Source organism: Erpetoichthys calabaricus, chromosome 8, assembly GCF_900747795.2.
Source record: "Erpetoichthys calabaricus chromosome 8, fErpCal1.3, whole genome shotgun sequence".
NCBI lineage: Eukaryota > Metazoa > Chordata > Cladistia > Polypteriformes > Polypteridae > Erpetoichthys > Erpetoichthys calabaricus.
In genome coordinates, this window is record NC_041401.2 from 191,923,382 (window position 1) to 191,951,226 (window position 27,845).

At 44.4% G+C, this 27,845-nt stretch overlaps 1 protein-coding gene across 4 annotated transcripts in view; it reads left to right on the top strand.

Annotated features, from left to right (window-relative positions):
- Positions 1 to 27,845, top strand: part of vwc2l (von Willebrand factor C domain containing 2 like) — a 79,075-nt gene that overhangs the window by 8,394 nt on the left and 42,836 nt on the right. Inside the window, exon 3 of one of the 4 annotated variants that reach the window (XM_051930328.1) lies at positions 19,172 to 19,266. The exons of 2 other annotated variants lie outside the window; for them this stretch is intronic. In XM_051930328.1, the coding sequence (XP_051786288.1) occupies positions 19,172 to 19,264 (93 nt within the window). In that variant the 3' untranslated portion in view covers positions 19,265 to 19,266. The remainder of the gene's footprint in view (positions 1 to 19,171; positions 19,267 to 27,845) is intronic. One more of the 4 variants, XM_051930329.1, reaches the window with a different exon arrangement.

The window sequence follows — 27,845 nt, forward strand, 5'->3', positions numbered from 1 at the left end:
ATCTTTTATATAGCACCTTTCCTATCTATCTATCACATACTGTCTTTCATATCTACTGTACATTTCAATCTGTATTTTTGATATACATATATCTATTTGACACAGAGGCTTTTTACCTATGTATAAAAAACTTATCTGTCTGTCATATATTGACATTCACGTCTGTTTTCTTCTATCCCTATTATTACTCATTTATTTAATATAGTGCCTTCCTCATTATTCTAGCTTAGAGTGCTGTTTATTTTTATCTGTCCTTCCTTGATGAAGTTCATATTATTTAATCCAGTGCTATTTTTCCTATGTATGCATTACATATAGTTATCTATCTAGCTGAACTGTAGGGAGGAGATGGAGCCTATCCTTGCAGCACCGGACACAGCGCAGGAATCAGCCGAGAATAGGATGCCAGTCCATTTCAGGGCAAACTCACCCATGCCAGAGTAGTTCATCCTAAAAGGCAACAGCAGCGCCAGCTGGCACCGCACCGCTCTCGGGCACTGTAATGCAGCAGTGCTGCCCGCCGGCCGGTCCCATTATTGTCAGTTAAATGACAAGTCGGTTAAGATGGAGCCCCTCTGACCATCGCTTTAAGTGGCTCCACTCGATTACTGAGCGCTTATCACTCAACTTCCATTTTTCTTTTCCTTTAATAACGGCTCTATAAATTACGTGGAATAAAATTGGGCTACGTCATGCGGGTAATGACTTGCGAAGACAAGCCTTATTTACCAGTGTAATTGAAAGAAACATCACGAGAAGCCCTTTATATTTTTTTTATTTTTTTGGTCATATATATCACCAGTTTGAAAATTGCCCTCAGTTGATTGAATTTAAATTCTCTTTGATGTGTGCCTACTTAAACTCAATATGCCTCCCTTTAGATAATGATGCATATAATGGGACTTAAAGTCGCACAAATGGCTACGAATCATTTAGGAAAGAACATCAAGGCTTCCTATGGCTAAGAAAAGGAGAAAGAAAGAAAAAACGAAGAAGAAGATGAATGAGGTTGGCGACGCCAGGCGCTCCTACCTGCTCGGCCCATTACGACTGTCAGCGTCGTGCAGAAAGTACATTAGGGGAGCAGAGACAATGCGTGTCACATCGCAAAGAAAACTGTTTCTATAACAACACTCGACGTGACAACAATGGGGCTTTGTAGTACAATCAAAGGTATTTATGGGTGGGAAACAGTCGCCGTCCGTTTTATGACTTTATTTTGATTACGAAATGTACAGCAAAACATAAAGGCAAAGACGGTGCCAGTCACACGCCGCGACTGGGGGGGTGCAACTGCTTGCCGAAGATCCGCTAATGTGAATTAAAGTGTTTTACATAGCACGACAGGTAAGAATCGGGACAATTAATGGCATTACCATTTGAGCCCCTATTCACGTTGGCCCTTCCAGGTGTAATCTGCACGAAAAACTCCCCTTAAGCCAGCAGCCCACCACACGACTGCACGGCGGATTGCGCGTCAAAGTTAGTTAACCGTGGACCGCGGAAAGCGTCGGCAGACCTGAGGGCCGGGTGGCGCAGAGAGCCGCGCACCGAGCAAAAATTCAGCAACGTTATTAAGACGTGGTCGTTCAACGCGGATTTTAAATCGCCACAAATCGAGACGCTGTATTGGCATCAGACTCTAAAATGACACCTGACCCGACTTAAAATGGATTGGGACAAAAGATTGATAGATAGATAGATAGATAGTGTGGTAAACAGCCTGGACACAGACAGGCGGACACCGTAGGTACAAAACCCAACACACATTTATTGTACATACTATTCACAAAGTGACAGCAGACAACCCACTTTCACCCCAAAGTCCAGGCCTCTCAACCAATGCCTTCCTCTCTGGTCTGCCTCCACTCCTCTCCTCCCGACTCAGCCATTGAATGGAGGGAGACGGCCTCTTTTATAATCACCCAGATGTGCTCCAGGTGCCTCACAATGAGCGCCGGCCAGCAATCCCTGGTGTGGCGGAAGTACCGGCTATGCACCCAGAAGCACTCCAGGTGTCCCTGGTCTTCTTCCCCCCAGCACTTCTGGGTGTGGTGGAAGTGCTGAGGGCCAATTGCTCCTCAGGCATTGGGGCACCCCTGGCGGTGACCACAGGCCTGTATAGGGTTGAGCTTTTAAGCTCTGTTCCCATTATTCCCTAAAGCTACCAGGGCAGTCGCCTCCTCGTGGTCTGGAGGAGGCGTGATCCATCCTCTGGTCCTTCTGGGTGTCCTGGCTGGGTAACACCCCCAGCTACTTGCCACAATAGATAGATAGATAGATGTGAAAGGCACTATATAATATAGACAGATAGATACATGTGAAAGGCACTATTTGATAGATAGAGATAGATAGATAGATAGATAGATAGATAGATGTGAAAGGCACTATATAATATAGACAGATAGATGTGAAAGGCACTATTTGATAGATAGAGATATGAAAGGCACTATATAATAGATAGATAGATAGATATGAAAGGCATTATATAATAGATAGATATGAAAGGCACTATATGATAGATAGATAGATAGATAGATATGAAAGGCATTATATAATAGATAGATAGATAGACAGACACTTTATTTGCCCTGTAAAGGGAAACAGTAAAAGTTACAAATTTGTTTTTGCTCACTCAAATATGGCGTCCCCAGTCGTTCCCGGTGTATCATCTTCTGGGGAAAAAAAGTGACTTGGCATCAGGACAAAAGTGATCATAAAGAAGTGTAACCAACCCCATCTGGAGGGTGCTGAGGTTGAGAGGGACGGATGAAATCAGGTAGACACCCCAACCACACACCGGAAAAATGTCCAAATTGATTAAATCAGGGGTCCGCAACTCCGGTCCTGGAGGGCCGCAGGTTTTCATTCCAACCCTTTTCTTAATGGGTGACCTGTTTTTGCTGCTAATTAACTCCTTTTTCCTTTCATTTTACATGACTTGTTTTTTTAGGATTTGTTCCCCTGAATTTCTTCATCGTTCCTCTGAATTAAACAGAAATGAAATGTGAAGTGAGTGAGCCAAAAGAAGAGCAACTAAGTCAGGGCCTCAAATTCCAACCAATTCCACTCCAGCCAGGCACTGATTCTTGTCGTTAATTAAACTCGTTCTTTAATTCCATGGCTTGTCGCTGCTCTCACTGTGCCACAGCAGACATTTCAGAAATTGTCGATCTTCACTTTTCTAAGAGCAGATCAACATTACTGAGACCTTCATCTTTCTTTATTTTCAGATATTGTATGATGGACACCAGTTGTTTTGGCTCATTTTCTATCTCATTATTGTTTGGCTGCTAATTAAGGAAAAGAGAAACAATTAAGGAGTCCGAGTCTTCAAGAGCAAATCAATTAAAATGAATGGAAAAGGAGTTAACTAGCAGCAAAAACAGGTCACTGATTAAGAAAAGGGTTAGAATGAAAACCTGCAGCCACTGCGGCCCTCCAGGGCCCCTGGATTAAATATATTCAGTAACAAAAAAATATATAAAGTACTGTGCAAAAGTTTTAGGCAGGTGTGAAAAAATGCTGTAAACAAAGAATGCTTTCAGAAATATAAATAATGATTGTTTATTGTTATCAATTTACAAAATGCAAAGTGAGTGAACAAAAGAAAAATCAAAATCAAATCAATATTTGGTGTTCCTACCTTTTGCCTTCACACCAGCATCAATTCTTATCGGTCCACATGCACAAAGTCAGGGATTTTGTAGGATTCTAGTCAGGTGTCTGATCAACCAATTCTACCAAACAGGTGCTAATGATCATCAATGTCACACGTAGGTTGAAACACAGTCATTAACTGAAACAGAAACAGCTTCAAACTGGGTGAGGAACAGCCAAACTCTGCTACCAAGGTGAGGTTGTGAAGAGAGTTTTCATGTCATGGCAAGATTGAGCACAGCAACAAGACACAAGGTAGTTCTACTGCATCAGCAAGGACTCTCCCAGACAAAGATCTCAAAGCAGACTGGGGTTTCAAGATGTGCTGTTCAAGCTCTTTTGAAGAAGCACAAAGAAACGGGCAACGTTGAGGATCGTAGACGCAGTGGTCGGCCAAGGAAACTTAGTGCAGCAGATGAAAGACACATCAAGCTTATTACCCTTTAAAATCAGAAGATGTCCAGCAGTGCCATCAGCTCAGAACTGGCAGAGACCAGTGGGACCCAGGTACACCCATCTACTGTCCGGAGAAGTCTGGCCAGAAGTGGTCTTCATGGAAGAGTTGCAGCCAAAAAGCCATACCTCCGACGTGGAAACAAGGCCAAGTGACTCAAGTATACACGAAAACATAGGAACTGGGGTGCAGAAAAATGGCAGCAGGTGCTCTGGACTGATGAGTCAAAATTTGAAATATTTGGCTGTAGCAGAAGGCAGTTTGTTCGTCGAAGGGCTGGAGAGAGTGGTACAATAATGAGAGTCTGCAGGCAACAGTGAAGCATGGTGGAGGTTCCTTGAACGTTTGGGGCTGCATTTCTGCAAATGGAGTTGGAGAATTGGTCAGGATTAATGGTGTTCTCAATGCTGAGAAATACAGGCAGATACTTATCCATCATGTAATACCATCAGGGAGGCGTATGATTGGCCTTAAATTTATTCTGCAGCAGGACAACGACCCCAAACATATAGCCAAAGTCATTAAGAACTATCTTCAGCATAAAGAAGAACAAGAAGTCCTGGAAGTGATGGTATGGCCCCCACAGAGCCCTGATCTCAACATCATCGAGTGTGTCTGGGATTACATGAAGAGATAGAAGGATGTGAGGAAGCCTACATCCACAGAAGATCTGTGGTTAGTTCTCCAAGATGTTTGGAACAACCTACCAGCCGAGTTCCTTCAAAAACTGTGTACCTAGAAGAATTGATGCTGTTTTGAAGGCAAAGGGAGGTCACACCAAATATTGATTTGATTTAGATTTCTCTGTTGTTCATTCACTGCATTTTGTTGATTGATGAAAATAAATGATTAACACTTCCATTTCTGAAAGCATTCTTTGTTTACAGCATTTTTTTCACACCTGCTTAAAACTTTTGCACAGTACTGTACATATTATTTACTGCACTGCGGTGGGCTGGCACCCTGCGCCCTATGCTGGCTGGGATTGGCTCCGGCAGACCCCCGTGACCCTGTGTTAGCATATAGTGGGTTGCAGGATGACTGACTGACTGACTAATTATTTACTATAATCGCTACTTACAACCACAGCAACAAAAGATAATGAAAAAACTACAAACCGAACGCCACAAACAAACCTCTCCCAGCGCTACATACAGTCCGATATTTACGGTAAGTGTGGATCCAGAAGTGAAAACAACGGATGCCACAAAGAAAGACGTGATGGAATCCATCCATTTTCCAACCCGCTGAATCCGAACACAGGGTCACGGGGATCTGCTGGAGCCAATCCCAGCCAACACAGGGCACAAGGCAGGAACCAATCCCGGGCAGGGTGCCAACCCACCGCAGGACACACACAAATAACACCCACACACCAAGCACACACTAGGGGCAATTTAGAATCGCCAATCCACCTAACTTGCATGTCTTTGGACTATGGGAGGAAACCGGAGCGCCCGGAGGAAACCCACGCAGACACGGGGAGAACATGCAAACTCCACGCAGGGAGGACCCGGGAAGCGAACCCAGGTCCCCAGATCTCCCAACTGCGAGGCAGCTGCGCTACCCACTGCACCACCGTGCGTGGATGGAATGATCCGCTTTAATAAACTGCTTCTCTGAAACACACATAAAGAACACAGCCCACCCGCCAGTGCCCAGAAGGAGAATGACCTCTTCACAAAGTGTGACCACAGCATCGGGACAGGAAGTGCCCACCGCCGTCCCCGTAACCGACTGCCGTGCAAAATCCTGCTCCGCCGCAAACGTCCAGGTCACAAAGGTGCTGCTGATGATGTAGTCGATGGAAAATGGAGAAGTTTCAGCCCAGTGGTGTAGCTTGAGTTCGAGGTGGGGCGGCCCTCCAATACATCTGAATACGTTAACCTATTTAAATAGAAAATTAAAATGACGTATAGAGAAAAATTAAGATCAATTTTGCATCGATTTATTCATATATAGAGAAACAGCAATAATTTTTCACATATAATCCATATTACTAACCGAGAATGGTAAACCGGATGGCATGGACGCAGGGACACGGCAACGGGACCATGAGACGTACTGCGCAGGCGCGTACAGCGCGCGTCTCATAAACCACACACGAAGTCTTATCCACCGCGCACGAAGGAGTCACGGCCCAAAAACGAAAGAGCTCAACTGACGTGAATGAGTAATGAAGCAACAACGCGCCCATGGCTAACGACTAATGACACAGCCACACAAATAAGAGGACTCTGCGCTGCAGCCCAGATTCAAATGGAAGAGGCTACGGAGGCCCCACGGGTCCATAAAGTACAGAAGGCGCAGGCGTCACCGCCATATTGTGAGTGGCACCACTGCGGAGTCAAGTAAACGCGCGTCTGAAACTGTGGAAACAAAGCAGGCACGGGTTCAAAACGAACGAGCTCGACTGACGGATATACAAACAATGTATTTCAGGATACCCAACGCCGGGGGTAGGCGAGCAGGGGGCGGAGCCCCCTTGTTATTTATAAGCATCAACTTGACAAGAGTATAGTATAGACGCACTGATAAGCCGTGTTCTAAATATTAGTAGAATTACGCTGCGAAAATGAAAACCAGTGTAGTGTGCAAGTGATAAGTGCGCAGAGCAAGAACACATTCGGATTGATCACAAAACGAAATCATAAATTAGTTTTTTATCTTCCTAGAAATTCTTATCGGTGTAATGTTTAGGTGTATTTTTGTTATCGCCTCATAAATTTCAACTGCCGTGTCTGATGCTGTCACAGAAGGACATTCTGTGGATCTGTGGATAAAAATCAGAGAATCTGACTTTTTTCATTCATGAGTAATATTTTTCCGAACACGTGAATTGTGCCGAGCCTTTCGGCCAATAATGAAGCCCCCAAAAGCGTACCGCCCCCAGCTACACCTCTGTTCCAGTCACATCCTTCTCTTCCAGTTTTATATGTGCGGTGCCTACAACTGCGAACTACAATTCCCACAAGCCCCTCTGCATTCGTGCAGACTCCATTTTTACAAACCACATATCTGAGCTACCAGTGTTGTTACTAACATTTAACAATCACTAAACAGGACATACTGTACAAAAATGATAACTGCCGCATCCTCATGTGGCAACACTACAGAGTTGGGGCACCAAATGGCAAACCCCATATCACTGTTTGGACAAACTCCTATTCAAAATAATTGTGAGAACGTCGTCTTAGATGTGAACTGACTCAAGACGGACACCGGCAGTGACATCAATGGTGGTATAGCCGTCTATCTTCTGGTCAGCAGACGGAGGAAGAGAAAAGGACACAGTGCCAACCTCTGGAGTGGCAGGGAATTTCAGTCATTAGAGCCTTTATAACTGTCCCTTATGCACTCACACACACACATGACAACATCCATCCATCCATTTTCCAACTCGCTGAATCCGAACACAGGGTCACAGGGGTCTGCTGGAGCCAATCCCAGCCCCAACACAGGGCACAAGGCAGGAACCAATCCCGGGCAGGGTGCCAACCCACCGCAGGACACACACAATCACACCCACACACACACACTAGGGCCAATTTAGAATCACCAATCCACCTAACCTGCATGTCTTTGGAATGTGGGAGGAAACCCACGCAGACACGGGAGAACATGCAAACTCCACGCAGGGAGGACCCGGGAAGCGAACACCCAGGTCTCCTAACTGCGAGGCAGCAGCGCTACCCACTGCTCCACCGTGCCGTCCACACACAACAATGTGCATGACCAAAAAAAAAAAAATAAATCACACTTTATTCTGTTTCATTGTGGTTTGGCTTCATCACAAATTTTGCCTGTCCTCAAAATCTCTGTTCTAACATCTGCAAACGTACCTGTGCTTTACAAAAACGGCTGCATGTTTATGTACTAGTAATAGGATGTCGGGGCTGAAAGGGTTAATGCATGCGAAAATGAGTGATGCAGCGGTCTCTGGCTTCTAGATGGTTCCTCACCAGTTATGAACACTCACACACCGGGGGGTTGGCGTATTCAGTGAGCGTTTGAAGTGAAACCTTTCCTCGGTACGGGATAACAACCAGTCTGACCCTGGTACTTATGGACTGTGCTCTTCTAAGACCCGACTGGCGCCTTCTCGCGCCTACTCTGTGCACAGGGTGAGCCTGCTGGAGTCCCTCATGGCCGTCGGCCCGAAAGTGACAGGTCAGAGGCCTGCCTGAAATACAAACAAAATCCCCGCCTGAAAGTCCCGTCCTCACATCGACTGCACGTATGGTAAACACTTCAGCTCACAAATCACGAATATCATGTAGATATTATTAATTTCTGGTTACAGCCCGTCAAATGTGCAGCTTTTCAAACAGAAGAGGAAAAAGTAACACAGAAGTAATGCACAGTTTGTAAGCAGAACGGAATACCTGGTATCACTTTTGTTTTGTAAGCGTTGAGTAATGAAACTAATGTTACTTTAAAAGTTAACGTGTCCCACAATAAGATGTGTCCTCTGTAGTGCACCATCATCAGTGTTTCACATTCGCTCCTATAACTGGAAAGCTAAAAAGGTTCTCCATAGCTACGAAAAAACTGGCATTGATTGGATGGTGATATCACATTGGCATTGATTGGATGGTGATGTTACATTTGTATTGATTGGATGGTGATATTGCCTTATTTATATACACTAGCAAAGATACAGGCAACAGGAATTATGTATAAATCTACTTCTTCTTTTGGATTTTCCTGTTAGGGGTTGCCACAGCAGATCACTTCTTCCATATCTTCCTGTCCTCTGTCATCTTGCTCTGTCACCCCGCCATCACCTGCATGTCCTCTCTCACCACATCTATAAACCTTCTCTTAGGCCTTCCTCTTCTCCTCTTGCCTGTCAGCTCTATCCTTAGCACCCTTCTCCCCCCAATATGCCCCTCATTTCTCCTCTGCACATGTCCAAAACAACGCAATTCTCGATCCTCTCTGACTTTGTCTCCTAACCATCCCACCTGAGCTGACCTCTCTAATGTCCTCAGTTTCTAATCCTGTCCATCCTCGTCACCACCCAATGCTAATCTTAACATCTTTAACTCTGCCACCTTCACGACTCTGTCAGCCCTGTGCCACCGTCTCCAACCCATATACATAGCTGGTCTCACTACCGTCCTGTAGACCTTCCGCTTTCACTCTTGCTGATATCCCATCTGTCACAAATCACTTCCTGACACTCTTCTCCACCCACTCATCACCCTACCTGCACTCTCTTTCTTCACCTCTCTTCCACATTCCCATTACTCTGTACTGTTGATCCCAAGTATTTAAACACATCCACCTTCTCCAACTCTACTCCCCTCATCCTCTCCATTCCACTGACCTCCCTCCAATTTCACACACACCGTGTATTCTGTCTTGGTGGTCCTACTTGACCTTCATTCCTCTCCTCTCTAGAGCAGATCTCCACCTCTCCAGGGTCTCCTCAACCTGCTCCCTACTCTCGCTACAGATCACAATGTCATCAGCAGTCCATAGACTGTGGTCCGCCTGTCTAATCTCATCTGTCCAACCTGTCCATCACCACTGCAGATCCCTGATGTAATCCCACCTCCGTCACTCCTACCACAGACCTCACCACGGTCACACTTCCCTCGTTCATATCCTGTACCACTCTTACGTACTTCTCTGTCACTCCTGACGTCCTCATACAATACCACAGCTCCTCTCAGTCACCCTGATCGCGTCCTCAACAGGTGGCGCAGTGCTAGTGCTGCTGCTTTGCAGTAAGAAGACTGTGGAAGGTTGTGGGTTTGCTTCCTGGTTCCTCCCTGTGTAGACAGCGCTTTGAGTACTGAGAAAAGCACTATATAAATGTAATGAATTATTATTATTATTTATTATTATCTGCTTTCTCCAGACCCAATGCAACTCCTTCTAGCCTTCTCTCTACTTCTCCATCAACATCCTCAGAGCAAACATCTCATCTGTGGTGCTCTTTCTTGGCCTCATTATACTTCAATTTAATTGATTTTTGTAATGATGTGAAGATATTCCGATTAGCTCAAAGGCCTAAATATAATTTGTACGGTCACAATTATGGGGCTGTACACTGTATAATACAATTCTAATGGGTATTGTCACCATAACGTAAGCTACCAGGAAGGCTGGTGGTTTAAAACAGACGAGCTACCCAATGAAACAATGAGTCACGTGGACACCGATTTGAACTTTTACAGAATTGCAAAATGCATAGGAAAAAAAAATGAAAGCAATCCTGCCAGTTCATCCCAGTTGTCGCGTTTCGTGTCTGCACGTCGCACCTCAATCATGTGTTTTTCGGAGAGCCTCTTGCAGTTTTTATGAGTATTAAATGACATTCTTCCTCGTTCAATGACGAAGATTTAACTGGTCACTTAATAGCATAGTTTTGTGATTTTTTTTTTTTTTTTTTGGCAAAGTAAAATTCAATTTCTCTCCAATTGCTGGCTCATCACTAATATTAAGCTAAAAGGTAGCCTGGGTCTGGACCACCAGTGGCCCCCCCCCCCCCCCCTGATTCTGCGGTCCGTGGCTGATGGACTGCATTGTCTTGTGATGTCAGATTCCACGATTAGTTTGCAGAGATTGGGATCTTCAGCAAAGTTTCATAGTTCCAAAATATCTTGAGCTCACTGCACTTTGAGCACCCAAGATAACATGCTGTCTTTATCTCTCTACGGTATTATATGGGGCCTTTCATATTTTATATTTCTCTCTGTATTTTTTGATATAGTGCCCCTCATCTGTTTCACACTGTGCCTTCATTTCTATCAACATTATACTCCTTGCATTATCTAGTGCCTGTCATATCTGCCTCTCTTACACGTTGTCATTTCTCATCTATTTTTCTGTCTGTCCTATCCAGCTGTGAGTCACAGGGTATTGTCAAATTTAGTGACTTCTGTCGCAGGACCTTGTTGTCTTGTGGATGTCAAACTAGCAATTTGCTGAGGATGACCAGCTTTGGATCTTTCATCACAGCTTCAAGTCCCAAATTATCTCAAGAGTGCTGCATTTTGACCACCCAAGTAATATGCTGCCTTAATCTATTATATAGTGCCTTTCATATTTATATTTCTATGTGTATTTTTTGATATTGTGCCTCTCATCTGTTTCACACTGTGCCTTTGATCTATCTACATTATACTCCTTGCATTGTTAATTATATAGTGCCTGTCAGATCTCTCTCTCTCTCACTTCTATTTTGTCATTCCCATCTGTCCTATACATCTGTGAGCCACAGGGTATGTTAGATTTAGGGGACTTCTGTTGCTGGATATTGTTTAATTGTTGTTATTATTATTGATGTTGTTGTCTTGTGGATGTCAGATTACACAACTAGTTCTTGCAGGGGATAACCAGCTTGGGACTTGTTAGCTCACGTGTCACAGTTCCAAAGTATCTCAAGCTCATCGTATTTTTGACCACCCAAGTAACATGCTGCCCTTATCTATTATATAGTGCCTTTCATATTTATATTTCTTTGTGTATTTTTTTATATTGTGCCTCTCATCTGTTTCTGCATTTTGATCTATCTACATTATACTCCTTGTATCATCCATTATACAGTGCCTGTCAGATCTCTCTCTCTTTCTCTCTTCTACGTCGACATTCCCATCTGTCCTGTACCACTGTGATTCACAGGTATGTCAAATTTAGCGACTTCCGTTGCAGGACCTTGTTGTCTTGTGGATGTCAGATTACACGACTAGGTCTTGCAGGGGATGGCCAGCTTGGGACTTTTTAGCTCACGTTTCACAGTTCCAAAGTATCTCAAGCTCATCGCATTTTGACTACCCAAGTAACATGCTGCCCTTGTCTATCTATTATATAGTGCCTTTCATATTTATATTTCTATGTGTATTTTTTCATATCGTACCTCTCATCTGTTTCACACTGTGCCTTTCTATCTATCTATATTATACTCCTTGCATCGTCTATCCATTATATGGTACCTGTCTTATCTGTACAAGTACTGATGTGACAAGAAACGAGAAAGGCTGACCAGCTTGGGACTTTTCAGCAGTTTTTCACAGTTCCAAAGTATCTCACGTTTGCTGCATCTTTGGCAGCCAAGAAAATGTCCTGCCTTTCATCTCTCCATCCCATGTGGCCCTTCATGTTTCTATTCCCATCTGAATTTTTTGATTATAGCGATACTGCATGCATTATCTATCTGTCTATCTATTATATAGTGCCTGTCCTATCGGTCCCTCATATATATTGACATTCACAGCTATGTATGTGCAAATCCTTGTCAAATTTAGCGACTTTACTTTGCTGGACCTCGGCGTTCAGTGGATGTCAGATTACAAGACGTAGAATTGCTGGGGATGACCAGATTGGCACTTTTCAATTTTTTTGTTTCAAAAACTCAAAGTATCACAAGTTCACTGCATTTTGACAGCCAAGTAATGTGCAGCCTTGCATGGTCTTATTATATAGTGCCTGTCAGATCTCTCTCATTCCAATCTGTTCCTACACACCTGTGAGTCGCAGGGTATGTCCAAATTTAGCGACTGCTCTTCCAGGACCTTGTTGTCTTGCGTATGTCAAATTACACGACTAGGGTGACAGGGGATGACCAGCTTAGGAGTTTTCAGCTTCACAGTTCCCAAGTAGCTTGAGATTGTCGCATTTTGACCACCCAAGTAATGTGCTGCCTTTATCTATCTATCATATACTGTCGTTCGTATCTACATTTCTGTCTGTATTGTTTGATATAGCGCCTTTCATCTGTTTCACACTGTGCCTTTCTATCGATCTACAATATGTTTCTTGCTGTTATCTTTTATGTAGTGCCTATGCTGGAGTTGATTTTTATTGTTAAATATTGATTTCCACGATTTGATTACAATGAATGACTTGTATTCTTCTTAACTCCTCACTTTTGCCTTTAGCAGCGACAGAAAGCATTTTAGTCCAAGCCTCTCGATCTGTGACTCAGTCCCGCTGCTACTTTAGCACAAGGGAGAATATGGAAACGAGAACCGACGTAATCTACTGTGTGTAGCAGAATTCCAACTCTGAGGGTCCGTTTATTAGTAACTTGCAAGGACATGAGAAATGAAGCTAATTGCGTACTTTTGTAATTAATGGTGCATTTAAGAAGTGCAATTGCCTGCTGTCACTCCTTGTACTGGGTGGCTTCGTGCTCGGGTCACATGGAGGGATTCTTCAAATCCTGAACTGGCTGTGTGGGTTTGACTTTGACACCGGACACTCACACCTATCTGTTTCTACCTGTCATACACGACTGCGTGTCACAAGACATGTCAGATTTGGGGACTTTAGTTTGCGGGACCTCGTCATCTTGTGGATGTCAAATTACACGACTAGAAATGACAGGGCAGGACCAGGGGCCTCATGTATAATGCCGTGCGTAGAACTCACACTATAACATGGCGTAAGCACAAAAGCGGGAATATGCGTACGCACAGAAAAATCCAGATGCAGGAGTCTGTACGTACGCAAACTTTCATGTTCTTCCACTACATAAATCCTGATCAGCGTGAAAGTAACGCAAGTGCACGCGCCTTCTGTCCCGCCCCAACTCCTCCCAGAATTTCCTCTTTGAATATGCAAATCAATATAAATAGCCTTCTGAGAAAAGACAATGGGAAAAGCACAGGAGAAAATATAAGAATTTCAGCGAATACCAAGTGGAGGCAAAGGAAAAACGTACTATTTGTTGGCTTAAACAGTGGTATCATCAACAAAAGGAAGTTGATCGAGTGACAGAGTGTCGGAGAAACTCGAAGGCTCAAGTTCACAAAGTCGCACAGTGCCCGAAATAAAAAAGAAATCACATATCAAAGTCGCCATGAAAAGGCGAGCCGTAACCCACCGTCTGAGTGTCATATGAAAACTTATTAGGGTACAGACAAAAAAAATAGGAACACAGTGGGGAAAAAAGCACGAAATGTCAACTTTAATCTCGAAATTTCCACTTTAATCACGTAGTTTATTTTGCCATTAAAGTAGAACATCATAAACTTCATCTTAAAATCGTTTAATTTACTAGTTTCTCAAATCCCATTGTAACTAAAGTAGCATGTTAAATGCTTTGTTCTGTATTTGATCTTCTTTGTGCTCTGTGTGTGAATCACTACCTGCTTCTTAAACGGCTTTCTCTTTCTCCGACAGGACACATAATCCATTACATTTGTGATATTACAGCTCTCTGAATAATTAAAATACTGAGATGTAAACGTGATATCTTTTTCATGATGATAGGAATGAAAGCATGTTATTAAACATGGGAACACGGTGGCGCAGTGCCTGTTCATGTCTCACGCAAGAGGCTTGCGGTGCCATGCGCGACCTTCGATGAAATAATTTATTACAGACGTACTGTCTCTTTCAAACGTACTAACCTCCAATTCCTGTCCTTACTTTTCTTTCTCCAAATACCCAATCGCCACACTATCAGCTCTGTAATAGACGTGAAGCCATCTGTAAGCTTAGAACGCCGATTCTTCAAAACTTTTAAGGAACACTGAAATATCTTCGTAGTACATGTTTAATTATTCTATCTGTCTATCTTTTCAGTGTCGCGTCAGCACCAGCAAGAATACAACGCAAGGCAGGAACAATCTCTGAACTAGCTAGCGCTGCGGCACCGTGTCCTCACATGTTTAATTATTAACAATACAGATTATTTAAATGAAGTTAAAGTTTTATCTGTATAATATAATCAACATATTTTGCTGCATTTCATCTTAAAACTGATATCGTCATCATATGTAAATACGCGCTTTATAAAGTGGCGCAGGTTGTGCAATATTAGAACTGTAGTGCAAGTTTACAGTGAGGTAATTGTACTTATAAGTCCAAACAGTTCTACAAGGAGCACTTGATGGACTGATTGAGTGCGTTTAGAGTTCTTGGGATGAAACTTTTTCTAAACCGCGAAGTCCGTACTGTGAAGTCTCTGAAGCGTTTTGCCGTGGCTAAGGCAGCGTCTGCTTCATGCTGTATTCCTGATAATTCTCTTTCCGATCAGCTGCTGCTGTGATTCCCCACTCAGATACAGTGATATAAATACTCCGAGTGGTGCAGTGAGAGTAATATGGAAAAAGATGATCTGCTGTGGCAACCCTTAACGGGAGCAGCTGAAAGAAGAAGAAGAAGATGCAGTGAGAGTAACAACGCTAAAGCAGTTATGGTATTTGGAATACTATGGCTATTCCCTGGACCATTATATTGCTGCAGGTTAATTACAATCAGATGCATTACACTAATAAACAATATGCAGTTAGTTTCAGTGTATTTATAAAGCCGCGTCAGGAATGTGGATCTAAGAAAGAAAGGGTGACCACACAGGAACAGTAGCACTGCTTTGACGCTGGGTGCCGCCAGTCTGCAAAACCGAGCGGAGGAATTGTGTACGCCAGGGTATGAGGTACCGTGGAAATGTGTGTGGCTTTACGCCAAGTTTAGGTTTTATACATCGAGATTTGAGCGTGGAAACGTTCGTACGCAACCTTTCTGTGCGTACGCACCGTTTATACATGAGGCCCCAGCTGTGGACTTTTCAGCATGCGCTCTGAATTATCTCGAGGTTGCTGCATTGTGAAGATGGAGTACCGTGCTGATTTATCTATCCATCATATATGGCCCCCCTTCAGATTGAATTTTCCATCTCTGTTTCTTGATATAGCGCCTCTCGTCTGCATCACACAAACACATTATTATCTACCTACAATATATCCCTGTCAGTATTTAAGATATAGTGTCTGTCACATCTGTCTCTCTTATAGATATCGACATTTACGTCTACATCTTTCTACCTACATGGGGTGCAAGTCACAGAGCTCATCGAATTTAGCAACTTTAGTTTGCTGGACCTCGTCGTTTAATGGAGGTCAGATTACAAGAGTTAGAATTGTAGGGGATGACCCGACTGGCCCTTTCAGTGCTTCCAAATTGTACTCATGCTTGGTGTTCTCCCCAGAGGGTTCCATTTATGTCTCATCAGGCCAGAGAATCTTCATCCTCTGCTCTCATCCTTTCAACTGTCAGATGTCTTTACTTTCCTCTGGCCGCTCTACCATAAACCCCTGATTGATGGAGTGCTGTGCTCCTTGGAGGACTCAAAGCTTTAGAAATGGTTTTATATCCTCGTCTTGATCAACATGTGATCTTGGAGGACTACTGAGAGTCCCATGCATTTCATGGCTTGGTTTTCAAACCTGACCTGCAGTGTGAATTGTAGGACCTTCTATACAAGAGTCCTGGTTGTTTCAGACTTCTTCGAGTTAACAGTTTTTCGAGGATACTCCGGTCCAGGGGACACTTAAAGCTTTACAAGTGGATTCATTCCCTTGATCCGGTCAATACCTCACCACCATTCAATCATGGTGGTCTACAGAGAATTCCTTGGACCTTTTGGCTTAGTTTTCAACCTGACATGCAGTGTGAATTGTGGCTCCTCTATTCTCAGGTCCACGTGTGCCTTTCTAAATGATGTCCAGTCAATCCAGTTTGTCACAGGTGGACTCCAATCATGCCAGGAAAGAGCACCACAGATGCGAAGTTTGCTCTGAGGGGGTTGATGTAGCGAGAAGGCCAGAAGGAGTTGCATTGCGTCTTTGTGGACCTGAAGAAAGCAGATGACAGGGTGACTGAGAGGAGCTGTGGTATTGTATGAGGACGTCGGGAGTGGCAGAGAAGTACGTAAGAGTTGTACAGGATATGGACGAGGGAAGTGTGACAGTGGTGAGGTCTGCGGTAGGAGCGACAGAGGTGGGATTACATCAGGGATCGGCTCTGAGCCCTTTTCTTATTTGCAATGGTGATGGACAGGCTGACAGATGAGATTAGACAGGAGTCCCCGTGGACTGTGATTTTTGCTGATGACATTGTGATCTGTAGCGATAGTAGGGAGAAGGTTGAGGTGACCCTGGAGAGGTGGAGATCTGCTCTAGAGAGGAGAGGAATGAAGGTCAGTAGGAGCCACCAAGATAGAAAAACCTGTGTGTGAATAAGAAGGAGGTCAGTGGAATAGTGAGGATGCAAGGTGTAGAGTTGGCGAAGGTGGATGAGGTTAAATACTTGGGATCAACAGTACAGAGTAATGGGCATTGTGGAAGAGAAGTGAAGAAGAGAATGCAGGCAGGTTGGAGAAGAGTGTCAGGAGTGAATTGTGACAGATGGGCATCAGCAAGAGTGAAAGGGAAGGTCTACAGGACAGTAGTGAGGCCAGCTGTGTTATATGGGCTGGAGATGGTGGCACAGGAGACAGAGCTGGAGGTAAAGATGTTAAGATTTGCATTGGGTGTGACAAGGATGGACAGGATCAGAAATGAGGACATTAGAGGGTCAGCTCAAGTTGGACGGTTGGGAGAAAAAGTCAGAGAGGCGAGATTGCATTGGTCTAGACATTTACAGAGAAGAGATGAGGGGTATATTTGGATAAGGGAGCTAAGGATAGAGATGCCAGGGAAGAGGAACAGAGGAAGGCCTAAGAGAAGGTTTATAGATGTGGTGAGAGAGGACATGCAGATGCAGAGGATAGAAAGATATGGAAGAAAATAATCCGCTGTGGCAATTCCTAATGGGAGCAGCCGAGAGGAGGAGGAGGAGGAGGAGAAGAAGAAGAAGGACTCCAATCAAGTTCTAGAAACATCTCAAGGGGAATTCAATTCAACAGGAGGCACCTGAGCACAACGTGGAGAGCCACCACAAAGGGTCTGAAGACTTCCAGGAAGGAAAGATTGAAGTTTTTGGTTTTTAATAAGTTTGCAAATCTTTCTGAGGACAGGTTGTCACTTTGTCATTACGGGTTACTGAGTGTAGATTGCTGAACAAAAATGGCAAATGTATCCGTTCAAAAGTAAACCTGCAAGACAGTAAGTGAAGGGGTCTGCAGACTCTCTGAAGCCACTGTTGTTAGGGTCATGGTTGGCTTTACTTCTTTTTAAATATATAAATGCACCCAAACATACTGCAGTAATCATCATAATTAGAAATGACATTAGAAGAATAATTTAGTAATGTTAACGACAAGTCTTTATTCTTCTGTAAATCAAATTCCTAAATTTCACAAACGCCCGATTGCTGGAGTGTGGGGTTGTCCTTCCAAAAGGTTGGTTCTCCAAAGTCATTACAGGACTTCTGAAGTTCTTTTACGACGATCATTACGTTTTTGGTCACCTCTCTGACCAGTGCCCTACCTGACTAGTTTAGCCTGGATGGTCCACTCTAGGGAGAGTCCTGGTGGCTCCAAACATCTTCCATTTCACAATCCTTGAGGCAGCTGGGCGCCTAGGGACACTCACTCCAAGCTTTAGAAACAGTTGGATCTCCTTGCCCTGATCCATTTTATTATTGGTGGGGGGGGGGGGGGGGGGGGGAGGTGGAATGTTGGTCTGCAGGGACTTCATTGGTTGGTTTTTGTCCTGACCTGCAGGGTGCATTGTGGGAACTTCTATGCACAGGTCCACATGTGTCTCCTAAATAATATCCAGTCAGGTTAGTCTACCACAGGTGGGCTCCAGATAAGTTCTAGAAACATCTCAAGGAGCAATAAAGCCAATGGGATGGACCCGAGAACAATGTGGAGTCTCACAGAAAAAAGGTCTCCATACCTCTAGGGATGACCGGTTTGTTTTTGATACATTTGTAGGACTTTCTGTAGACATGTCGTTACTTTGTCATGATGGGTTACTGAGTTTAGACTGGTGGGCAAAAAAAGGGCAAATATATTCATTTCAAATTAAAAACAAAGTGTGCAAAGAGTTAAGCGGGGCTCTCAATACTCAGTCCACTGCCTTTCTGATCTCAATATTTCTTTGTAGCTTTCATGATTGTTTTTTTTTTTCTTGGAATTTCACGACTCCCTACCTCCAGTCAAATTTTTATTGCTTTACCTTATTTATTTATTTCTAACTGATTTTCTTCTTCTCCAGTGTGCCCTCTCAAGAGTTTAAGAAAAAGTTATAACAAAAGTTTTAATGTTTGTGTTTCTTTTATCGCTAGCTCTGTCTAAATGAAAAGTGACATCAATGCTTTGTCTTTGCACCTTTTGTTCCCCTGAAGTACCCCTAACTCACCCCTTAGTAGGTGTTTCACCTCCAGGGGTCTCCGCTGCCAGAGGAAGGAACTGAATTCCCCGCGGACCCTCGCCACAGCTGCAATCAAGAACTGAAACCATAGGGGTGAGTTCAGATCCCAACCGGACTGCTTGTGCTGGGATGTGAACTCAGGTTTTTACTGTGGTCGGCCCCACCAGGATAATATTCTGAGGAGACGCTGAGCCGCTGCATGGCTGAAAACAGGCAGACGTCCTCTTGACTGTTAAAACGAATGGGGGAAAGCCGATCATTTGGAGCTGAATGGGCTCAAGGCAGGAGGGCACAACTGGCACTGAAACAATACGAGTGGCACTGGGACTATAGGGGCACATGCAGAAGATGGACTAAGGTCTTTGTCAAACTGAATTATGCATTACCCATACTTTGGCTTACCTCAAGAGTTTACTCTCCACACAAACAAAAAATCGTATTTTTAGTGGATGCATACGTGTTGAGGTTAGACATACGATGTTGGACAGACGAGGCTTTCTATTCTACATAGACAGATAAGCAGATTTAATATTCAAGGCATCTTATAATAGATTAGAAATGCACCATATGATAGACAGAAAAGGAAAATACAAGATAGTCATGAAATTCACTAAAGATATGTGATATGAAAAGCACAATACACTTCACAGATAGCTTTGTAGATAAATATCCAACACAGCATATAATAGAGATATGGGACTCCTCCGGTATGGGATTCATGAAGGCAGTGTTAATAGGTGCAATGCACCACCTATTGGAATGAAAAATGTAATTCATTATATTACTAAATGTGAATTTCCCCTTGGGGATTATTAAAGTATCTATCTATCTAAATGTTCAAATTTAACATACATTAGAACAATCGAGACAAGAACAGGCCATTCAGCCCAACAAAGCTCGCCAGTCCTATCCACTTATTTCTTCCAATAAAACATCAAGTTGAGTTTTGAAAGTCCCTAATGTCCTCCTGTCTACCACACTACTTGGTCGCTTATTCCAAGTTTCTGTCGTTCTTTGTGGAAAGAGAAACTTCCTAATGTTTGTGTGAAATTTCCCCTGCACAAGTTTCCAACTTTGTTCCCGTGTTCTTGATGAACTCATTTTGAAGTCACCATCTCGATCCACTGGACTAATTCCCTTCATAATTCTGAACACTTCTATCAGGTCTCCTCTTAATCTCCTTTTACTTAAACTCCAAAGGCTCAGCTCTTTTAGTCTTTCCTCACAACTCATCCCCTGTAGCCCTGAATCATCCTAGTCGCTCTTCTCTGGACCTTTTCATGTGCTGTTATGTCCTTTTTGTAGCTTGGAGGCCAAAACTGCACCCAGTACTCCAGATGAGGCCTCACCAGTGTGTTATAGAGTTTGAGCAGAACCTCCTGTGACTTGTACTCCACATGTCAAGGCGCTATATAACCTGACATTCTGTTAGCCTTCTTAATGGCTTCTGAACACTGTCTGGAAGTCGATATCTTAGAGTCCACTACAACTCCTAAATCCTTCTCATGAGGCGTACTTCAATTGTCATCTCCTGTAGCTCTATAATCAGCTAAGTTGCTCTTCCCTGGACTTCTTCTAGTGCTGTTATGTCCTTTTGTAGACCAAACTGCCCCCAGTACTCCAGATGAGACCTCACCAGTGTGTTATAAAGCTTAAGCAGAACCTCCTGTGACTTGTACTCCACACGTCAAGGCGCTATAGAACCTGACATTCTGTTAGCCTTCTTAATAACTTCTGAACACTGTCTGGAAGTTGATATCTTAGAGTCCACTACAACTCCTAAATCCTTCTCATAAGGTGGACTGTCAATTTTCCGACTGCCCATCGTGTACGCAAACCTCACATTTTCACTTTTTATGTGTAATTCTTTACATTTACTGACATTAAATTTCATCCTCCACAAATCTGCCCGAGCCTGTCTGCTATCCAAGTCCATCTGTGATGATATAACGGATTCCAAATTATCTGCTAATCCACCTATCTTGGTATCATCTGCAGACTTCACCAACTTGTTCCTTGTATTCCTATCTAAATCATTTCTATATATTAAAATTTAGAATATATAGAATTAATAAAATATTTAAAATTCATTGTGGTAATGTACTGAACCAAAATTAGAAAAAAGTTGTCTCTGTCCAAGTATTTATGGACCTAACTGTATATATTAAAAATAGCAGCGGCCCCAGCACTGCCCCCTGCTGGTCACCACTCTTAACGTCACCCAATTCTGATGAGGTTCCTCACACCATCACCCTCTGCTTCCTGTGTCTGAGCCAATTCTGCACCCACCACACCCTGAACTGACACTTCTTTTTGTTTGATGCCCAACCTTTCGTGTGGCACCTCCTCATCAAATGCTTTCTGAAAATCAAGATAAATAACATCATAAGAGAAGAACCATTCAGTAACTTCAGCTTACATACTGGCATTCAAGCACATCAACAGACGAGTGGTAAATGTGCGTGTCGCAGGTGCTGCGTGTGCTCTCTGTTGTTCAGTTACGATGATAATTGTTTCAACCTTGGCACAACTAACAGCTATGTTTGTGAAAACGTGGCCTGCAAAATATGCGTTCAAAGTAAACGGCGTGTCAGTCTGTCATAAGGACCGTCACTAAAACACCCAAATCAACAAATCTGCCTAACACCATCAGTAGGTGCCCAGCATCCACCGTCTGACGCCTCCCAGTAGGTTCATATATTGAATATATGAATATTATATATTAAATATTGAACATAAGCGTGTGGGAATCATGTAAGACTACTTCAAGGTCAGTGATTACAAATATGAGGTGTAATGGATGACCGGTATGGGGCTGGTGTCCCCGACTGGGCCTGGGCACGATTTGTTACCCAGCCGAGAGGCCAGTATAATTAAGGAACAATGGGAGACACTGTATTTCCAAGCATTAGCTTCCCCGATACACTAAATAGTAGCACACCCAGACCAGGAATCCATCCATCCAGTTTCCAACCCGCTGAATCTGAACACAGGGGTCTGCTGGAGCCAATCCCAGCCAACACAGGGCACAAGGCAGGAACCAATCCTGGGCAGGGTGCCAACCCACCGCATGACACACACAAACACACCAAGCACACACTAGGGCCAATTTAGAATCACCAATCCACCTAACCTGCATGTCTTTGGACTGTGGGAGGAAACCCACGCAGACACGGGGAGAACATGCAAACTCCACACAGGGAGGACCTGGGAAGTGAACCCGGGTCTCCTAACTGCAAGGCAGCAGCGCTACCACTGTGCCGCCCCAGACCAGGAATTCCACACGGATATCCGCAGGGCATAACGGGAGTTATAGTGCCATGGGGCAGCCTGGTTGGGTTTCCATGGGGGCTGTCAGAGGGAGTTGTTGGGATTGGTAATCCCTACTTTACAAGACTTCTGATCAACCCCGAATTGCTTCATGTGGGCTCTGCCCGGGCACCAGATGTACTCCCGGGTCCAAGATAAAAAGGAGCCGCTCTGCCACATCTAGATGAGTCAGAGCCGGGAGTGGAGTCCGCAGTGGAGGAAAGACGACAGAGTCGAAGAAAGTGAGAATTAGTGGGGAGTGAGAAACGCTTTATTGTGTAAGAGTTTTGCACGATAAAATCCTTTGGAAAAACTTTTGTGTTTGAGTAGTTATGTTGAGTCTCTGGGAAGCTGCAGCGCCCCCTGGTGACCATACAGGTTATTTTTGATCCTTTACTAGCCGTCTATACCAGCCTCTTCAGTGTGGTACTAAGGTGTCAACCGTTGCACGGCTCTCGGGTCTCAAATCCGGGTGGTTCGCCGTGTGGTGGGTGTGGTAACACGTAATCAGCGCGTGCTCCCAACCTCTCTCTGTCGCGCTGTGGACTTCTATCAGAGGTTGTAAACATGACAAATTTCTATTATAATTGAGAATATTTAGACTTAAACTGTTAAAACTGGAGCAAATTTCAGTATTTCAAATATTTGACGCAACTCTTGTTATTCATTACGCACATCTACCTCATGAAGCAGATGACTATTTTTCTTGTGAACACCTTGAATCAAAGGCAGCTACTATACTACTACTAAATATACTACCCCCAAAACAGGAATGAATGGTTTCACAGGTGAAGGGAGGCCACTGACATTTTTCTCCTCATCTGTTTTGTCACTCGTTTTGCATTTGGCTACGGTCAGTGTCACTACTGGTAGCATGAGGCCATACATGGACCATACAGAGGTGACACAGGGAGTCCAACTTCTCCAGGACGGCACATCAATACGTGTCTCCCATTGCCAGAAGGTTTGCTGTGTCTCCCAGCACAGTCTCAAGGGCATGGAGGAGATTCCAGGAGACAGACAGGCAGTTACTCTAGGAGAGCTGGACAGGGCCCCTCGTAGAAGGTCCTTAACCCATCAGCAGGACCCACGCTTTCTGCTCCTTTGGGCAACGAGGAACAGGATGAGCACTGACAGAGCCTACGAAATGACTTCCATCAGGCAGGCAGGCCACTGGTGTGAATGTCTCTGACCAAACAATCAGAAACAGACTTGACTTGACAGACTCATGAGGGTGGCCTGAGGGCCCGACGTCCTCTAGTGGGCACCGTGGAGCTCGATTGGCATCTCACAGGTGGCGCAGTGGTAGTGCTGCTGCTTTGCAGTAAGGAGACTGTGGAAGATTGTGGGTTCGCATCCTGGTTCCTCCCTGTGTGGATAGTGCTGTGAGTACTGAGAAAAGAGCTATATAAATGTCATGAATTATTATTATTTTCCATAGAATAGCAGAATTGGCAGGTCCACCACTGGCGCCCTGTGCTTTTCACAGATGAGAGCAGGTTCACCCTGAGCACATGTGACAGACGTGAAAGGGTCTGGAGAAGCCGTGGAATATGTTATGTTGCCTGTGACATCGTCCAGCATGACCAGTTCGGTGGGGGGTCAGTGATGGTCAATCTGGGGAGGCATATCCATGGAGGGACAGACAGACCTCTACAGGCTAGACAACTGCACCTTGACTGCCATTAGGTATCGGGGTGAAATCCTTGGCCCCATTGTCAGACCCTATGCTGGTTCCTCCTGGTGCACGACAATGCCCGGCCTCATGTGGCGAGAGGATGAAGGAATTGATACCATTGACTGCCCCCCAAACCCCCCAACTCACTCACCTGACCTCAATCCAATAGAACACCACTGGGTGGGACATTATGTTTCGGTCCATCTGACGCCTCACACTGTCCAGGAGCTCAGTGATGCCCTGGTCCAGATCTGGGAGAAGATTCCCCAGGACACCATCTGTCATCTTATTAGGACGTGGTCAGGCATTTGGGGATGGCATACAAACTACAGAGTAACGACTTGGAGTTACTGCAATGAAATTTCAGCCAAATGGCCACATCATTTTTTTTCCCTTTGATTTTCGGGAGGTCCCTCTGCAGGTTGATCATTTTCATTTCCATCCTTTTGTTCCTCTCACATCACCGTTTCAGTCCATAGCTGTAGAGATAACCAGCAGGATTATTGTTCTCCCTCATTGAGATCTTCTGTGCTTTCAAAGTGGTCCTTTAATTTTTTTGAGCAGTTTATAATCACATATAGTAGAACAAGCCCCCCCCCCCCCCCTTCCCAAAAAGAAAATCCTAATTGACAGCCATCACAAGAGGTTGGTTGGGGGGGGGGGGGGGGTCGAAAATGCTGGAACGTTACTGGACGTCAAATTCTAGCAAAGGGCTTTCTTTCTGATCTTCGTCATCTCCAACACTGGCATTTTTTAATAACTTGAGGAGCTCTTCCATTTACAGCCTCCACTTTCATTAGATGCTGATGTATTTATTTATTTATTCATTCTGTTCTTTTTTTTTTTTTTACCTTTCCCCACTTCACAGCTTCTTGATCTTTCTGCATCCATTTCTGCACCTGAATAAATTTATATTTCATCAAAAAAAAAAAAAAAAAACCACTCCACTCTCGCTTGCTCTTCATCGCACCTCTCTGCACGTACAAGCCGCAGAAGGAGCTAATACATTGAATATCAAGGGCCGCTCGCTGGTTTGTTCTGAAAGCTCGGAGGTCTGAAAAATGTCATCAAATGCGTCACACGGTAAATAAGTTTCTGTTCTAAAGGGTCTTTTTATTGTTCTTGAGAATAAGAATGTAAATCACGCAGAGCTTTTTGAACAATCTGCAAAGGAGACTAATGTGTTATTAACCCATGAATTGGGTGTTTGGCTGTAAATTTCCTCTGGATGCTGTCCGTGGTCCTGAGGTTCTGGTTCATTTGCTCCGACCAACATTGAGAGGGCATTTGATCTCCTAACAGCATAGTAGTAGGTTGCCTTCGATCTCAAGGGGTCATGCGTTTGGACCCCTTGCTGGTAGCAGCGTCTGCTGTGTCCGTGAAGTCCAAGTTGAGAGTGGCAGTCCTGGCCACGCTGTGTACTGCAGAACACTGAGGAAGCTTCAACATCCTGGGCATGGGATTTCTTGTTTACCCTCTTATTGCACCATACCTCCAGAGACCCTTTGTCACCTCCTCCTTCAAGGCATTCTTTGCCGAACCATGTATAACAGAATACTGAGGGATCTCTAACATCTTGGGCATAGGATTTACTTTGGACCCTCTTATTGCATTTTTCTGGTGTCATACATCTAGAGACCCTTCATCTTCCTCCTGCTTCCAGGTACTCCTGGCCATAACAGTGTACAAAAGAACAATGAGGTAGCTCCAATGTCTTGGGCATGAGATGTTCTGTGGACTCTCTCACCTTGGGCATGGGATTTAGTAGGCCACGTTCGATCTCAAGGGATCATGTGTTTGCACCCCTGGAGAACTAATGGTAGCAGTGTCTGCTGTGGCCATGGAGTCCATTATTAGAGTGGCAGTTCTGGCCGCACCGTGTACTGCAGAAAACTGATGAAGTTTCAAAGATCCTGGGCATGGGATTTCTTGTTCACCCTCTTATTGCACCATACCTCCAGAGACCCTTTATCACCTCCTCCTTCAAGGCATTCCTGGCCAAACCATGTATAACAGAATACTGAGGGAGCTCTAACATCTTGGGCATAGGATTTCCTTTGGACCCTCTTTTTGCATCACTTTGGTGTCATATGTCTAGAGACCCTTCATCTTCTTCCTGTTTCCAGGTACTCCTGGCCATACCGTGTACAAAAAAACACTGAAGTAGCTCCAATGTCTTGGGCATGAGATTTCCTGTGGACCATCTCACCTTGCAAATGCGATTTAGTAGGCACTTTCGATCTTAAGGGATCATGTGTTTGCACCCTTGGTGGACTGGTGGTAGCAGCGTCTGCTGTATCCGTGAAGTCCAAGTTGAGAGTGGCAGTCCTGGCCACGCTGTGTACTGCAGAAAACTGAGGAAGCTTCAACATCCAGGGCATGGGATTTCCCATTTACCCGCTTATTGCGCCATACCTCCAGTGACCCTTTATCATCTCCTCCTTATTCAAGACATTCCTGGCTGAACCATGTATAACAGAATACTGAGGAAGCTTTGGCATGGGATTGCCTTTGGACCATCTTATTGCCTCAGTTTAATGTAATACATCTAGAGACCCTTCATCTTCCTCCTGCTTCCACGAAATGTTGGCCACACCGTGTACAAAAGAACACTGAGGTAGCTCCAATATGTGGACCTTCTCACCTTGGACATGGGATTTAGTAGGCCACCTTTGATCTCGAGGGATCATGTGATTGTACCCTTGGTGGACTGCTTGTAGCTGCATCTGCTGTGGCCATGAAGTCCAATATGGGAGTGGCAGTCCTGGCAGCACTATGTACTGCAGAACCCTGAGGGAGCTCCAACATCTTGTGCATGGGGTTTCCCGTAGACCCTCTCATCTTGGGCATGGGATTTTCTTTGGACCCTCATATTGCATCAATTTGATGTCTACCTTGACAGACCCTTCATCTTCCTCCTGCTTCCTGGTACTCCTGGCGATTCCGTGTACATCAGAACATTAAGGTAGCTCCAATGTCTTGGGCATGAGATTTCCTGTGCACCATCTTATTGTCAGCTTTCTGCATCTGTTTGGTTTGATACTTCGTGAGACCCTTCATCATTCCCTGCTTCCAGGAACTATCTGAGGTGACCAACTGCCAAGTGATGGTGTTCATGCCAAGAAGCTTAAGGTCATGTTTGTAGACATTCTTGAAGTGCTTCAGGGGTCTTTACTGTTGGCCTCTTGTACGTTGCCAATTTTTCAAAGAGGTGGTCCTTAGGTATCCAACCATTGGACATGCATGAAACATAACCCAGCCATTGCATGTAACTGTGTCTTTAGGAAGGTGAAGCTGAAGGTGGTACGTTGATGGTGACCGTGTCTCTCCAAGTGGTGCTGGGTATACACCTGAGAGAGCGCATGTGGAAGGAGTTGAGCTCGCCGTTTTTGTGGGAAGCGTCCAAGTCTTGCTGGTATGCAGCAATGTGCTCAGGGGTCAGCATTGTGCACCTGGACGTTGGTGTTTTGTCCGTGGGCTTACTGTCAAAGTTGAAAAGCATCAAGCACATGTGGTGGGGCAATCTGCTGGTACTCTGAAACTACTGGAGCTGTAAACTTGATCTTGGGAGCACCTTAGGGGTCCACGCCTGGAACCTTGTTCTTAGGAGGACGTTGGGGGTCTGCGTCTTGAACCTTGATCTTCGGAAGACCCTGGGGGGTCTGCGTCTGGAACTTTGTTCTTG